This window comes from Drosophila grimshawi, unplaced genomic scaffold (assembly GCF_018153295.1).
Source record: "Drosophila grimshawi isolate 15287-2541.00 unplaced genomic scaffold, ASM1815329v1 contig_1367, whole genome shotgun sequence".
Lineage (NCBI taxonomy): Eukaryota > Metazoa > Arthropoda > Insecta > Diptera > Drosophilidae > Drosophila > Drosophila grimshawi.
Genome location: NW_025062889.1, coordinates 736,493 through 753,406, shown reverse-complemented (window position 1 = coordinate 753,406; position 16,914 = coordinate 736,493). Strand labels below are relative to the sequence as shown.

General features: G+C 37.0%; 2 protein-coding genes across 3 annotated transcripts; both read right to left on the bottom strand.

Moving 5' to 3' along the window:
* Positions 1–312: 312 nt before the first annotated feature.
* On the bottom strand, positions 313–6,019 carry LOC6568790 (putative fatty acyl-CoA reductase CG8306). Of its 2 annotated transcripts, none has more exons than XM_001995256.3 (7): positions 5,582–6,019; positions 1,734–2,327; positions 1,567–1,676; positions 1,314–1,506; positions 993–1,250; positions 671–928; positions 313–594 (listed from the first exon to the last, which is right to left on the bottom strand). In XM_001995256.3, exons 1-7 carry the CDS (start codon positions 5,587–5,589, stop codon positions 456–458), a joined length of 1,560 nt encoding a protein of 519 aa, XP_001995292.1. In that variant the 5' UTR covers positions 5,590–6,019; the 3' UTR covers positions 313–455. The 2 variants fall into 2 exon arrangements, with proteins under 2 accessions (XP_001995292.1, XP_032597058.1); XM_032741167.2 differs by having other exon boundaries at positions 1,734–2,324; positions 5,582–5,604.
* A 1,081-nt stretch (positions 6,020–7,100) lies between these two features.
* Positions 7,101–16,611, bottom strand: LOC6568791 (putative fatty acyl-CoA reductase CG8303). The gene is made up of 6 exons (XM_001995257.3): positions 16,566–16,611; positions 10,132–10,543; positions 8,850–9,354; positions 7,967–8,408; positions 7,338–7,595; positions 7,101–7,268 (listed from the first exon to the last, which is right to left on the bottom strand). The coding sequence occupies exons 2-6, from the start codon at positions 10,477–10,479 to the stop codon at positions 7,136–7,138; spliced, it is 1,686 nt and encodes a 561-aa protein (XP_001995293.1). The 5' UTR covers positions 10,480–10,543; positions 16,566–16,611; the 3' UTR covers positions 7,101–7,135.
* Between the last annotated feature and the right edge of the window lie 303 nt (positions 16,612–16,914).

Below are 16,914 nucleotides of genomic sequence, written 5' to 3'. Positions count from 1 at the left end.
ACTAACAGTTAATTTTAGATTCAAAGCTGTTATACTAAATTAACTATTTACGCAAGCATTTCATGAGGAATATGTCAATTTTAACTATAGTTTAAATTTAACAGCTGTTAATGTGTAATCGGATCATCATAACAGTGCCAACTGAGTGCTTTGCTGTTACTTAAGAAAAAACGACTGCGCAAACACTGCGTTTGTACTATCGCCACGGTAGGCAAACATCGATAAGGATAATCAAACAATCGATATTCATCTCGATATACCATGTGAAGTTAATTGCCTTTCAAATTACTTAAATAAATTTGAAGATTTATATTTGATATTTTTGTGTCTTATATTTGTGTTCAAAAGAAATGAAGAGATGTAAAACCAAACCTTGCCATAAATATTATTGTGAAATTGTTCAACTATTTGTAAAATACACATTCGCCGATGTAAATGGATGTAGATGGAAGGCCCTAAATCAGTCCAAAGAGATAATAAAATACGGGCATAATGAGAGCTGCTTTCGCGTTGGAAATGCCGGTCACACAAATAATCAGTTTAAAGACGCCAAAGAAGAAGAGCAGCTGAAGCGCCACATGCAAACCCAGCAAACTATTGTAATAAGAGAAAATGAGACAAATTAATAAGCAGGCTCAAAAATGTATCGAACAATCGAATAATTACGAACATTTTGTCTTTGGAACGCGCCTTCTCCAGATTCTTGGGAGACTCCTTGCTGAGATACTGGCGCACACCTCGAATCGTATTGGCGAAATACTCATCCCATGTCAGTTCCCCAATGTCAATGTTGAACTTTGTCCTGTCGGCGGGATTCATCGATTTGGAGAGCGCCAGGAGACGTTTGCTATCGAAATGCCATTCAGTGAATATGAAACGCTCCAAGGTGTTCAGCGAGTTCCAAACGTTCTTGTGCAAACGTATCAAACTGTGAATGGATATACAATTTCAATTAATATACAAATATCTTTAAAGATCAACAGATGACGTACATAGGCCTGCCACCGGAAACTTTGGTGACAAAGTCGAGAATGAAGCCGGGTATAAAATGGAAGAGTATAGCGCCAAGGCGGAAGAGCATCAGACTCCTAACCAGACGCAAATTGGGATACCAGACAGCGCTATTCAATGGATAATCATGCAAATACCCATTGATCTTATCCTTGAGCAAATCAAAACGGAATGGTTTATATGTGCTTGATGTCAAATGGAAGATCTGCAGCTCAGCCGGACGATCTCCGTTCTTAGCTCTGCAATCAAAGAAATAAATACTTAAAAGACATCAAGCAGGTCGACTTGTTCAAAATACCCACTTTAATGAATTGACGTAGTAACCCGTCGTTATAATGCCATTGACCACCACATCGATGGGTATGTAGTCCATGATGATTGAGGGATCCAGCGGCAAACGGCGCAAAATGCCCTTCGAAGCGCCCATAAAGAAGCCCTGCGGTCCATTCTTCGAGATTGTCCACCCGGGTATGGGTTCCTTCCAAGCGGCCGTAACTTAAATCAAATGAATGCAACTTAAAACTGATAGACTTGAATTTAATTTGATTAACTCACTCATGCTGGGACGAACGATGCCGCAGGGGAATTGCGAGGAGACCTTGGCCACCTCGTGCTCCGCCAGATGCTTGGTGAACGTGTAAGTATTGGGATGATCCTTGAGCAATCTATCAATTATACACACACATAGATATATATTTATAAATTTCAGTTGTCAGTCTCACTTGGGTTCCAGCGCCTTGAGCGCCTCATCGTTGAGCGTTTCGGCCAGTTGTATGATCTTTTCGGGATCATCGGGCGATGGATAGAGTTTCTCCTCGACTTCGGTAAGATAGGAATTAACATAGGCACTGGACACGTGCACCAGGGCATCCAATTTTCGCAGCTGCTGGCAGAGCTCGACAACGCGACGCGTGCCCCGCAAATTGATGTTCGTCGTCTCCTTGAGCGATTGGAAGAAATCGAGTGTGGCGGCCGAATGGAAGACAACATTCACATTCGCGATGAGCGTCTCGCGATCTTTGGTCAACAGGCCCAAATGCTCCAAACCCACATCGCCCTCGATGGGCACAATTTTGGATAGGCGCGACTCCAGTTGCAGTTCCTTGAAGCGATCGAAGACGGAGTTCGCTTTGAGCTCCTCGAGCCGTTCCTCGACACTCTTGCCCTTCTTGGCGCGCATCAGCAGATACACGGTGCCCACATCGGGCACATCTCGCAGCAGTTTCTCAACGATGGTGACGCCCACAAAACCAGTGGCGCCCGTAATGAACACATTGCGTCCCGCATAAAAATCTGTGATGGGTGTCGAGTTGCTGCTGCATGGTGTAAATTAGTTATAGTTATTATTGTTGCATAAACTTGGCGGCAACTTTCCCCACTACTCTTAATTCGATCGTGACAGTCAAAAAGCAAACACTAAAAAACTGGCAAAGAAAAAAGATCATTTTGTGGCCAACATCAAATCATATTTCACCCAACTTAATGATGCTCGAATGTCCAAATCTCAAACCAGTTTCTCTATGCCTGTATCTGTGTGTGTGTGTGTGTATGAGTTGTTGTTTGTTGTGCCTCGCAGTATTTGTGTAACTAACTACATTACTCAGGTGACCCTTGAAGATATTCTAACGAGCTGAGCGTGTCTAATGCAAACAGCAAGTGCCTCAAAAAAATTACAAACATACAACGCCTAAAAAGTATACAGTCGAGCTTCGCTAATGCAAACTGAAAAATTGGTTACATGGTCTACACATTGTAGCAATGTAAGAGGAAGCTGTCGTTATCTCATTTCAATCCACTTTTGTTTTGCTATTTTGCCAAACGAGAACTATTCGAATTCTAGCTACGAGTTTCTTTTGCATACAATTATCAGGGTTTATCATTGGTTTTATATCACATATATATATATATATATATATATATATATATATATATATCTATATATGTATAGCAACTATCAAATAAGGTTAAGAAAAAACCGCACTAATGAGCAAAAATTGATGCCAAAGCTATGCAGTTGTTAGGAGCCCAGATTTGTTATGCAGACAACATTTTTATAGCCTTTCTTTTGTCTGGCAGTTTGTTATGCAACACATAATACATAATACAATATATATATTATTGATCAGATAGTCGATATAGCCGTATCTCTCTCTCTTTCTCTCTGTCTGTTGCTATGCAAACTAAAGCTATCTTGATGAAAATGATCAATATTCGTCTACTTGCTACAGGCATATGTATATATATATATATATATCGATATCTCGAAGGCAGTCGGGTCGTATCCCTATATCATATGGCAGTAACAAACGATCGACAGATGAGCTCGTTTGACATATGAACAACTTTTTTATTTGATGGACCAAACTCATGTTTATTTATATATTTTTTAATTTATAGTGAAAGTTAGATGTCGGTATGCAAGGGTGTATAATCATATATATATATATATATATATCTTTTTTTTTTGTTTTTGTGACCAACTCACACGCAACAACAATTTCAATTGGCTAATTTGGAAGTTGGTTATAATAAGGCCCTAATGATACGCGCCAGTCGTCTCCAACGTGTCTTCCCTTTTAGCAAATGGCTTTTGGTTAATTCGTGTCTCTTTTGTTGCAACACGATCAATTATATTTGTATGTATATATGTCTATATACACATATGTGCAATTTACGAGATTTCTTGAGAAGCCGCAGCTGCAACAACTTGTGGCACCTCAGCTAGCTGAGTTATACTCACAGCAAAAACATAGCTTTCTCTAAATTAAGTTGAAACAAACCTTAATAAATAAATAAATGGCAAACATTTTTACTGTCGCTCTTGCCACTTTGCAAATTTCATGGCCTAGTTTAACAGCCATCTTTTTTGCCAGTGACTACTGTTTATTCTTTTTTGCTCTTTATGTTGTTGGCCTTTTGTTGAATTATTAATTTTGACGCTAAACCTTAAATTGTGTTCTTATCTATGAGTGGCAACCGCAGTGAGCTGCACTGATTAGATTTTGTTGGAGGTTTACTCACTCGCTTCGCTCCTTAGCCAGCCAAGTGGAACCGAAAATTTAAGCATTATCAGTTGTTGTAATTAATTATGGATTTGTGGAACAAGTACTGGAATTTTAAAAACCATCCAAGTTTCCTGCTAGAATGCTCCACTCGAGAGAGTCAACTAGAAAATAACCTTGCACTCAACTGTTAAATATGTAGTTTAATACATACTCAACAAATGATGCTTTCCTATTATTCCAGAATGGAGAATTTGAAGCTTAACTTAAGGTCAACAAACTCAAAAATTGTGAATTTAAATGTGAATGAGAATTATGAAGACAGTAAACTTGATACAATATTTTCTCAGCTCAAAATAGAAAGTTAAGGCATGCCGAAAGTTTTATACCCTTGTAGACCGATTTTAACGAATTGTTGTCTCAATGTGAGTAACATAATAAAACCCATAATTTATTTGTTTTGTTCATAATAAAGTTGACCACTTGTTCCTTTGACAACTATATGAAATAGGGAAACGATAGATTAAAATTACATTGTATATTATATGCCATGTTTTGTTTTGCATTTATCATTCCTAACTTTGTGGATTGCTTATTATATATATATATATGTTAATAAGTATACATTTTGATTAATTGTTGATTTTCGCAAGTACTCCACTATATAATAAGCAAACAAGTATTTTTTTTATCTCAACACTTTTAAGTAGCGGTTGGTTAGCACTTTGCCCTGTAATTTAGGAAGTAAAAATCGCATTAATCGAGTCGGTTCTTCTCGTAATTTGAGGTTCGCAGCTCAACAGGAGAATCCGGTTAGAAGCTGACTGACAGATGGACAGACAGACAGACAGACAGGCTGGATGACCTTGTTGCGGTAAATGCATAAAAGTCGAAAAACGAAGTATTAACTTGCGGGAACATAATTGAGCTTGTAATTGGATATCTTTTGATCATTTTACATTGTATTTTTCCACTAAAGTTCCTGTTACATCTATGCATTGTATATATATATAATTATTTATATATATCAACGCCTCCCACTTGGTCAATTAACCAGTTTCCCAGAGCAATCGTACAATTAAAATTTATGCGCATAAATCTGAAGTCTGAAATTGTGCGGGTCAAAGTTTTTACAGAGGCATCTCAGCTCTTAACGAAGTTACAATTTTCAATTGAAATTGTATATGTAGATAACATAAATAATAATACTGTAAAATATATACGTGAATAATAACGATTAAATAGCGAACGTTGTTTACGATGTTGTGCTCAACTGTAATTCGTTATTCCTATGACAGAACATCGTAAATATTTAATGATGCTCATAATTAATGGATACTTCAAGTACTCAGTGGTACTCAGTCGGTGTTCGAGTATTTCTAACTGGATCACAGTTACAGTTACAGTTACATTTGAGTCACATATGGTTTTCAATTTGTGCTAGCTCTAAATTTGGCAGCACATGTCTCAGTTCAATAAAACAAAACGTGAAAAGAACAAAAAAAAAAGCAGTCAAACAGGAATAATTTTTTTTGTTGACCCATTGTTTATGGCCAAAATGTGCTTACCTGGCCATTGTAACTGAGCAGCTCTTCAGCAATATATATGTCGTCTATATATATATATATATATATATTCACTATTTTCTTTTATATCTGCGTCGTGGGGTTGACAGAAGTATCGAAAATTTCTCTTTTTTTCTCGTGTGTCTTTAAACTCAGCTTTTTTTTAATTTTGTTTTATTTTGGATTTTTTTGCTGACTGCTCTTTCACCTGGTTGTTTGTTTTAGCGCTGGTGCGGTAGTAAACAATATCCACAAACACATCCACATATATGCGTATGTATGTGTATATGCATGTATTTGTAAACAGTTACGTTGCTTTGTATATATATATATATATATATATGGGTTGCTGTGTTCGTTAGAAAACTTGATGCCTTTTTGTTTTGTTTTGTTTTGCCTTTTCCTCTTGCAATACGCGCTCAAATAACTCACAACTTATACGTTGGCCGGCCGAAGCGAAACTGTTTCATCGCCTCGATGCGACTCACCGAGTTCGGCTCTCAGTTCTCCGCTCTCTTCTCTCGGATAGTGGCGAGTCTGCGTCTCGTCTCGTTGAACTTCAGCGTTCAGTGATCAGCAACGTTAAGAGCATAATTATACTCAACTTCATCATCGTCATCATCATTATCATGATCATCATCGAATGGGGAAAATGTGATTGGATATATGAATTACATATGGATTTAAAAATCAACTAATGATTTAATCAGCGCTATGCATTCACTTGTCCATTTATAGATATCGAACTAATGATATATATAAATATATATATAAATCCGATTGACAATAATTTACATTAAGATAACAGAAGAAAGTAGTTGGTATTTGTGTATGAAAATAAATATTGACCCCTAAAGTATGCTAGGATAAATATTAGCTTCAAATATCGTAGCATACTTTGGGACTGTCGAATATTTAAAACAAGTTGCTCGACAATCTGAATTTGAAAATATTGAAAAACAACTCCAATCGAGACAGCTCGACTAGCAGATATCCTGCAGCCAGTTGCTTAATATGTCATAATGATTTAAAACACAGGCACTTGTTGGATTGGATTCAGTGTATAAAGAAAACAATACTCGTGACATTTAGCTTAACATTTATATTGTCATATTTATTTCATTTATAGTTACATTGTTAATATTTAATCGTTTACATTAATATATATATATATATATATATATATGTATATATATATATATTTGCGTATATATACTTTCGTAACATACAAGTGCACACAAAATTGACTATTTGACTATAAACCAGGACTATTTGTTTATGTGACTACGATTTGAGCTAAGTTTTGGGCTTAATTGCATTGCTGTTTGTAGATAGATTTGTTTATTCGAAGTTTAACTTTCAAGTTGACTTTGTTGAACTTAAATTAAAAATACATGATATACCCTATGAAGTTGTGAGGGGGGAAAGGGGGACGGGACTGCCTTGTGTGGTGGTGAGTGAAAGTTTTGAATATATTGCACAATGTGCGCGATTCGCAGGAAGTTCTATAATTTTTGTAACGTGTTTTTTGTTTGTTTTTTGTTTTTGTTTTTGTTATTATAGCCAGATCAAGAAGCCCCAAACGCACAGCGACAACGGCAGACCAATTTTCAAGCCCAGGAGGGGACCGAATACACAAAGGAGTACTGCAAAGATCGCAACGAAACCGGCATAGTGTAGAATATTGAAACTAAAATTAGAATACAAGAAAGTACTCAGATTAATAATAAATACAAGAACTGAGTATACGATTGCTTACGCCATCCAGTAATTGCGATGCCATTTGGTTGTCACCGCCGACTCCTTGAAATAGAAGCGTCGAATGCCGATCAGGCAGCGATCGATGAACTCCGACCAATCACAGCGGCTGGCATCAAAATTATAACGCTTGCGATCGCTCTCATGTATCATTGAGGATACGCGCAGCGCATTCTTCATCGAATAGCGGAAGTCCTTGTCGAGGAAGTAGTCAAATGCCTTGGTGCCATTCTGGAACACACGCATGTACTCATAAGCACTGCACAGATAAATAAGATATATTAATAAATAATAGTATAATATAATATAATATAATATAATATAATATAATATAATAAAATAATTATTCATTTTTATTTAGTTTTTATTTTTTTGTAAATCTTTTTACTACAAGGAGTTCTCGTTCTCATCTCGGTTCTCACATTTTCATAATTCTCTTTATCCATCATTCTCTCGCTCTGAACGCTCTCTATCTCTCTCTCTCTCTCTCTCTCCCCATGCTAGCCAGCCACTTTCGAAAGCATAGACCAATAACCAACGGGATTTTATCGTTCTTCGCAATCTCGAGGCGTTTAGGCAAGTATGACACTTGTGCATACCCTTTAATTTTCATATCTGATTTTCACTTACGTGTGTTGCGGCATACCAAGGTTGAAAAGCTTCTCGGGTATATAAAATATCATGGCGGGCAGCAGATGGAACAGATAGAAGAATAGATTATAGCGCCAGCCGTTGCGCAACTTTGTCGCTGGCTTCCACACAAAACTGTTGGGCGGATGTCGTTCGACGCTGTCATTGATAATGTCGCAGAATTGTGCCAAATTCAACGGATTCACCTCCCCCGATGTGCAGTGTATGATCTCCGGCTGTTCGATATGACGTGTGCCCACATACCAGCCCATGACTAACGAACTGTTGATCACATAATCGCATGGTATTATATCGATTATGGCATTCGCACTACCGCACATTGTGCGAAAGATGCCCTTAATGAAACCGGCCAGAAAACCCAAATGACCCGAATTCGCATTGCCCACCCAGCCCTTCATTGGATACTCCAGTGTGCCGTAAACTGTAATAAGAAAAAGAAAGCAAAAAATTGTGATTAATGCTTGTACAACTCCATTTTAATCTACTCATTAATTATGAAAGGATAAAGACAAAGGCTATTAACAACTCGACAATATATTGACGAATATACACTCTTTAGCCATTAAAGGCTACAGGGTGTAATCAATAAGCAACAACTGTGAAAAATGCAGTTATATGCTGTGTTTTGTTGCGCCAGCATGCAAAACAAAGCAGCGCAAACAAAGCAGTGCAGAATAAAGCAGCGCGAAACAAAGCAAATTGCCTATTTTGTGTGTAGATTTGTGAATACACATGACTTGGATTCCACATACGATCCACACAGTCCACAATCGCTCGCTGTAAAACTCTCCACTTTTCATTTAGATAACTCTCTCTCTCTCGCTCTTTTCTCAGAGCAGACAATTTATATAGATAAACTTACCAATCGATGGCCTTACGATGGCTGCCGGCAGACCGGACATCTCGGCCATGAGCAGATTCTCGGAGAGATTCTTGGTGAAGGTATAGGTGTTGGGATGATCCTTGAGAAAGCTTTTGCACTTTTGCTGTGTGAAATCGATCCATTCATCGTCGTTCTCCGCCATCTTCATCATTTCGTACGGATCGAATTGGGACTTGTAGACCTCCTCGGTGATCAGGCCGCGATTGTTGCTATTGCAGAACGCCGTCGAGCAGTAAATGTACGCCGACAGCTGTTTCAGTTGCTTGGCCAGCTCAATGCTGCGCATCGTCCCGGTCAGATTCGTTAAGATTGCCGTACGCAAATGTGAATTGAACCGGATTGTCGCCGCACTGTGATAGATCACATTCACCCGCTCGATCATCTCCTGTAGCAGCTCACTGCCAAACCCGAAATTCGGCTCCGTCAGCTCACCCACAACGGGCACAACCTTGGCCAGCGACTTCTCATTGTACTTCTGGAAGATCTGTAAGTTTAAAAACAAAAAAAATTAGATTCTCATATTTTCTATTTGGAGTTTGATAAAAAGATTGTTTTTTTTTTTTAACGTTTCAGGAATCGTAGAGCAACGATATTACGATTAAAAAGATTCCTTGTCGGAATTCTTGGGAATTTTTGAGATCTCTCTTTACTATTCTTGAGCTTTGCTCAAATGTCCGCCTTTCAAATTCAAATTAGTTTTGAATCGTAAATCTTTCGATTCCAGAGAATATTCTTTTTCTTTTTATTATTATACAATATTAACAAAAAATAGTTCTATTTTAGCATAAGTCTTTTGTGTATGATAAAATAAAGCATAAGGTTCACTTAAGTACGCTATTAAAAGTGCACTTAAAACTTATAATGATGGAAAAGTGTCAAAAGTGCTGACAAACAATAAAATTAGAAAGAGCAAATGTGTAAATTGTAATAGTTGTAATAGAGGGGATTACAATAAAAGAAACCGCTAAATAGGCGGAGCGGAAACCACTTCACTTTCGACAAATTAAGGCGCCATTAAAACAAGTCGTAATTGTCTTGAATAATGTCCGCTTTCGGGTTTGGAAATGGGTCAAATGAGTCTTTTGTGACGTCTTTTGACCCAAAGCAAACAAACAAATGCATTCTGTATTGGAATGCTCTGGTCGAGAGAGCTCGCCTGTGCGATACCCTGTACCCAGTTGTCAATTTCCAGCGGATCCGATCTTGATTGGGATATCGATTCGACATCCTAGTTTTGGATATATTTCGTAGTGTTACTCACCGGCTTTTGGAGCAGTCGCTTGATGCGCTCGTTGGGATCAAAGTTGCGTTTGCTTCGCACCAGGACATAGATGGTGCCGATGTCGGGATGTGTGTCCAGCAGTGCCTCGATCAGCACCGCGCCCAGGAATCCCGTGCCACCCGTCACGAATATGTTCTTCTTGGCAAAGAACTCGGGAATGGTTTGAGCAGTGCTCAGCTGACGCTCGCCGAGATGCGGCGATTCAGTTGCAGCTTTGCTGATGCCTTCCATCTTGCTATTGATGTCGTTGCTGTTGGTGTTGGTGTTGGTATTGGTGTCATTGCTATGATTACCGTTAGTGTTGCCATGCTCCGTTATTACGGCCATGGTGTAGGGCTCTAGATTTGTGGGTGGCGCCAACTTGCTGCTGGTTCTGTCTACGTTGGAGAAGCTGCAAAATGCAAATGAAAAAACAAACCAACGAAAAATATAAAAATTTAGTTTTTGTTTAGTTTCGATCTGCGCTGAGGTCAAATTGCAGACGGGGTCAAGTTGAGTTAATGTTAAATTTTAATTCCGCGCAGTCTTGAGTCTATTTCACCGTTAACTTCGATTGCCTAGAGATATATATCAGCGAAGATTTGAAAACATATAGCGTCGCATATAAATGATGATCATCTAATTAATATTTTAGATATTCGACTGACTTGAATAGGAAATATATTCAAATTTTTAAGTTGAACTCGCAAAAAACGGAAGATAAACGTCAAGAAATTAAGTAGTTTATTAATATCTATTTAAGTGATACTAATTTAACACCATTTGCAACAAAATAAAACAAAAACATTTTGCGATGCAAATCTCAACTATTGAATAATCATTAATGCAGCTTTTAAATATGACCACTATAGCTCCACAACTGTGAGAGATTTAGGGAGTTACCAGCGAACTAACTTTCAAATTGGTTTGGCTGCAGCTCAAATAATGTGGGAAGTGTAACGAGCGATTTTTGGGTGTGAACAACACACTTTCATAGAAGCAGATTTCCAGTAATCTATCTTTTAAGTCTGGAGGGAGTAAACCTTTCCGATTTGGAGAGTATAGCTCAAGAAATGTGAAAGGTATCAGCTTTTCAATCTTATTTTAATATAATGGGAGTTATATGGTGTTATCGATAGGCAGTTATCGAGGCTATCGATTTCTTTAACACTCGAATTTCTGACACTTTGTCTGACACTGGCATAGATGAATATTTAAATACCAAGCTTCAAGTTGGTATTCGAGTATAATAATAAAAGGTAGAAATAGACGACAAGGAAATAATAATTGAAATAGCAATTTTGAACAGTGTATGCCATGTACATATAATGCGTAGAGCTTGTTTGCCTTGACTTGATGCGATTAACAATTGATTTGATTTGTGCCCTTTAACACATCAGCTGGCTAGTGGCCAATTATGCGAATATCTATCTGTCAGATACGACAGCGAATCATGTTCAACAATTTGTGGCTGCTTGCCCAAGATCCCACTTGTCTATTGTAAGTAACACACACATACACACACACACAGATACACACGCACACACAAAAGATACAAAACTGCGAAGCTATTTTGAGATTACATTTTCGATAATTTACAGTTTGTATTTGTGTCAAGGCCGCTTTCAAAAATCAGCCACAAAGCTTACAAATCTATTTAGGGTTGGTATGGAGTCAGTTTTGCCATGTTTGCATACCTTTACAGTGGGCACTTTAAGTTTCTGGTGGAGTTTGTAACTGGCTCGAGGCAACTTGGAATCGGTGTTTAAGATCAATTCAGAATTGCACCCGGAATGATCATTTAAAATTGTTGAACTGATTAGAGTTTGGGGAAAAGTATGAAAAGAAAGCATCTGAAAACCCATAAAACATATTTATTCAAAATCTGCATCCAATATAAGAGCTTGAGATTGAGGAATATAAGTTATCGTACACCATAATCAGATTAAGTTTATTTCATTTAAGTGACAGCTTTCTGCAAAAACATTTTCTTAGTATCGATAAGAATTGATTTATTTTTTAATAAACATTTGATTTAAAATTTTATTTTGAATTGAATATAATCAGTGTTTCCCACTTTTTGTATTTTTTGAGTCGACTGAATTTAGTTTACTAAATAGTTGAATAAATAAATAAATCAATATAAAATACACTGACAGATTATTGATAGTTCATCAATAATCAAGCTTTCATTTTTCATGTCGAATAGGAAACACAGATATTGTCAATCAAAACTTATTTTCCTATTGATCAATCTATTTTCAGCTTTTTAATGGTGCGTATTTAATAGCTGGCCAGGGTAGCGGGCTCAGGGTATTTCCTAGGTGAGCTCTCTTGTTTTAAGAATCCGAAACCGTTATTATCAGTTCATATAGCATCAAAACGGAACTGAAAACCGGAAAGAATTTGGAACCAATTCGTAACCTTTACCAAAATTGCAAAATTCGCGTGCCAAAAACCGGAACCGGAAGCCAAACACTAAACGGTTTCACAGCCGGCTTAGAACATCTACGTATATCATATGGCTGATCTAATGTCTTTTCTTATCTTTTCTTTGCAGTTCTTTTTTTTGGCATTGTCTGATTTCAACGGTCACGGACACTTTAAATTTAAGTTTTATATTGTCAATTTATTGATTTTTTGTCTGATGTCTTTTGATATGCAAATTGCCCACAGACAATTTGGAGTCTCCTTTAATTTTGTATTTATTTATTTTATTTGTATATTTTTTATATTTTTTTCGGCATATTGGCGCTAATTGAGCATGTGTTGCTTTATTGATGGTTTTTTTTTTTGCGTAATTGCGGTTTCTTTTTTTGGTTTAATTAGCTAACGGATTTCTAAAGGGGCGGTGCTAAAAAACCCAAAATTGATTTGCTAACCGAGTCGAGCAGCCTTCGCTGACTTCTCAATTTTCACATACACAATAAAGTTATAATGAAAATGCGTTCAAAGCATGACTTGGCTGTTTCTTAAATCTTATTTCATTTTGTCTCTTTTTGATTTCTTTCAAGGTGTTGACATTGAGCCGAACTGAGAATTATGTAAACTATGTGTGATTTTGAAATGCATTGAATTGCCAACTGAGATCGCGCACAGAATGCCGGATCCAAAAAATAAACTGGTTTCCAATGAAACTCTATGTGGACTAGGTCTTGGCTGTATCACCAACATTTTTATCTGACCCACAGCGCCATTTTCTAAGATATTTTTTTTTCTTGACTACCAAAACTAATTCGTATCGGTATCGGTTAAGTTTCTGCACAGGTTGAAAGTCAATGACCTGTGAGCAACCTCTTGAAGAATTTCTACACTTGTTCACCTAATTAGGTGTGTGTAGAAAATTCCTGAAAGATGTGCCGAGAATTGATCGATTTGAAAAGCCTCTCTAGCCGACAGAGCTCGACTACGAGATACCCTAAACCCAAGTCTTTGCCCATTTTATTGCGAAAAAAACGAAAAGATGTTTAATTGAGCTGTTGCAAAAGCTTATGCCGCAAAGCCACCACATTATATTGTCGCCCTTTTGGAGAGATCAACTGAAGTTAAGTGAACTGAAGTTGCATATGAATAGCAACAACATAATGGCACAACAATTTATAAATTATGTGTGTGTTTTGATTGCTTTGTGGTTGGCTCAATGAAGAAAATACAATTTCCTTAACATCTTTTGTGTTTGCTAACCAATCTTGATGAAGTTCCAATAGACGACTTGAGAATGTAAAAAAAAGAGACTTTTTTTGAAGAATTATATTCAAATATTTCGCTTGTATAAGCGAGCTTAGCAACAATGTTGATTGTTTATTATAAAGTGGCTAAATGGGTTATAGTAAAGTTTGTGGAAAGTGCCTACGAAGCAACTGATGAAACTGTCAGATTTCATCAAGTAAACAAATTATTATTTATATTTATGGGCAAAGACTAAGTTTAGGGTATCAACCAGTCAAGCTCTCTCGGCTCGAGCGCTCTTTCTGGTTTATGAAATCAGCTTATGTAAGATGTGGCAGAATATGCACTGCGTCATACATTATTAAAAGCCAACATTCGCTTTAGCTTGGGCAATATCTGAGAAGAGTCGCAAAACAAAAATTACGAAGCGCAATCAAGCGTAAGGATTGCTATACACACATCTATATAAAATGCTTAAGTGCATCTGCCTATATACATACATCAAAAAAGTGGAGAAAAATCCATCCAAATTGGTATATATAAAAGACCATGTGACTTATGTTCCAAAGATTTGCATAATTTGGCCAAATTTGCGTTTCGCTTGCTAATTTTGTACAGCCAAAAGGCGGAGAGCCTCCAAATCGCTCAGTCTCCGAGCAGCTGCTTATATATATAAATATAAAATGTATATATATGTTTATGAGAGCGCCAAATCGCTTATGCATATTAAATCTTTTGAAATTTCATGCTTGCTCAGCTATTTGACCTATTTTGTAAGGGCTAGCCAAAACTGATGGGAAAAAACATGCTGTGACTAAGATATTTAATCAATAAAAATGCCAATAAAATTTCATTTTATTGCCACTTTCTATCTTACGATGCATTATCTCTCTATCTCCCTCTGCTTGACAACGCACATCTATTGGTATATATTTTAGCTATTTCGTATAGATGAATTTTATTTTTATGCTTCCGGCCTGGCAACAACAAAATGTGTATCAAATTTTGTTGATATGCACAACATGCGCTAGCTGAACTTGATATCTGTTTTTGGGGAGCGACTTGCCATATGCAAATCGTAAATCGTATCTATATATATATCGTGTATATATAGATGAATGTATATGTGTATTGCTCGATGTCGCACTTTACTTTCGGGACTGGCTCATTCAAGCCATTTGTTTTAGTTGCTGCTGCTGCTGCTGTTGTTGTTGGCCATTAGCATATTTGTTGTCTGTGTCAGACCTTAACATTGAAACCGCTTGACGGGGTTCAATCAAAATGTTGTGTGCTCGCATAATTGATGCTTTCAATGTCGCGTGCAAATCAATTTTTGTTTTGTTTTGTTTTTTTTTGTAAGCCAAATCAAAAGACTTAGGCAACGAACTTGCCGCGCCTAATTGTGCTAGAAACCTTCCGCAAACAAAAAAAAAAGAAAAGCAAAACCAGTAAGAACTGGAAGATGTGCTGAGACCGGGTTTTAAGCTATTCTTATATATATATTTAGTTATGACTATGTATATGTCTATATAGATAGGCCTGTGTGTGCTGAAAATGCTTGTGCGTAACATGTTCTCATACGATTTCTTCAATATTTGTTAACGTTTCATGATGAAATTTTAAACGACCGAAAATATAACAAATTCAGTTATTTTCAGTTATATTCCAAATTCGAGATCTGATATCGTAGAGCTAATAAGAATGAAAAGAAACACAAAAGGACATGTCTAGATCTATTCGACTTTTGATGGTGATCAAGAAGATATATATACTTTTTATAGATTCTGCCTGGTACATACATAGGCACACATTCAATATACCCCATCTGCCTATTTTTAATGTGGTCAGGGCATAAAAAAATGGGTGTGAAATTGCGGAACTTATTGTTGCTTGCTAATCGGGCACTCGATCACTTAGACAATTGATTTTTATTGTTTCTGGCTGTCAGTTCGAGAAGAAATTATATAAATAAATAAAACACACACTTTTAAATGGGCAATTTTTGTATTTTTTTTTTATTTTTGTCTAACCGGTTTTTATAGCCGCTGGGCATAAATGAAATAAATCATGTTAAAACAACAACAACAATAAGGCAAAAAATTGGCCACGCTGTCGAAAATGTCGACAGACAAAAATTTTGTGCTGAGCAGGCAAAAAACAAAAAAAAAGAATATCAACCAACAAAAATAAATAAAAAAATTCAGCCTAAACCAAAACCCGAAACCTTCAAATAAATATAAGCGCTGCAAACGCAACGCCAATGAATTTTCCAGCAAGAGCGCGCGCGCAAAAAAGAAAAGGAAACAGAAAAAAAAACGTGAAAAACAAACTTACTCAGCAAGCGCGAAAAACTCTGCAAATGACAAGCACACACACACAGAGACAGAGACAGACAGACACACACAGGCTTCTCGTAGAAAACACGAACAAAACAAATGTTAAGTGAAAAGGCAGCGTGTCAATAGTTGAAGAAGTTGAGGAGAAGTCAACAAACAAAACGACAATAGTTCAATAGATCAGGTTAATTTCCAAACAAACAGTTTGCGAGCGAACTGTGTGTGAGGGGTGGGGGCTGGGGGTGGTGTTAGTTGGTAAGGTGGATTTATTGCTTTCGTCAGAGCTGCTTCCGTTTCGATACGTTTGGTTTGGCAATCGATTCTTGACTCAGTTTTGTTCAAACACACAAAACACACACACCGAATTTTCAAGGCTTTAAGCGATAGTTTCACTTGTTGCTTTTGTTTATCACTAAACGGTAAACTAACCAAAATATTTGTTATATATATATTTTGATTTTGGATTCAATTGAAAAATCCAAAAACGACGAAAACAGCACACAGAAATCGTTGGAATCTCGTTGGTGAATAAAGTTTGCTGCCAATGCCGACGCACGCTCAACTCGAACTGAAACCGAAACTGAAAAACCGACTGAAACTGAGCGCAAAAGCATCGACATGAGGAAATTTTTTAAATACCCGCCAGGCAAGCAGCAGCAGGCAGCGACAACAACAAAACAAAAAATACAAAAACAAAAACAACAAACAAAAAATATAAAAAATAAGAGCTAAATACAACAACAAAACAGCAAAGCAAAGACGAAACCACGTAATGAAA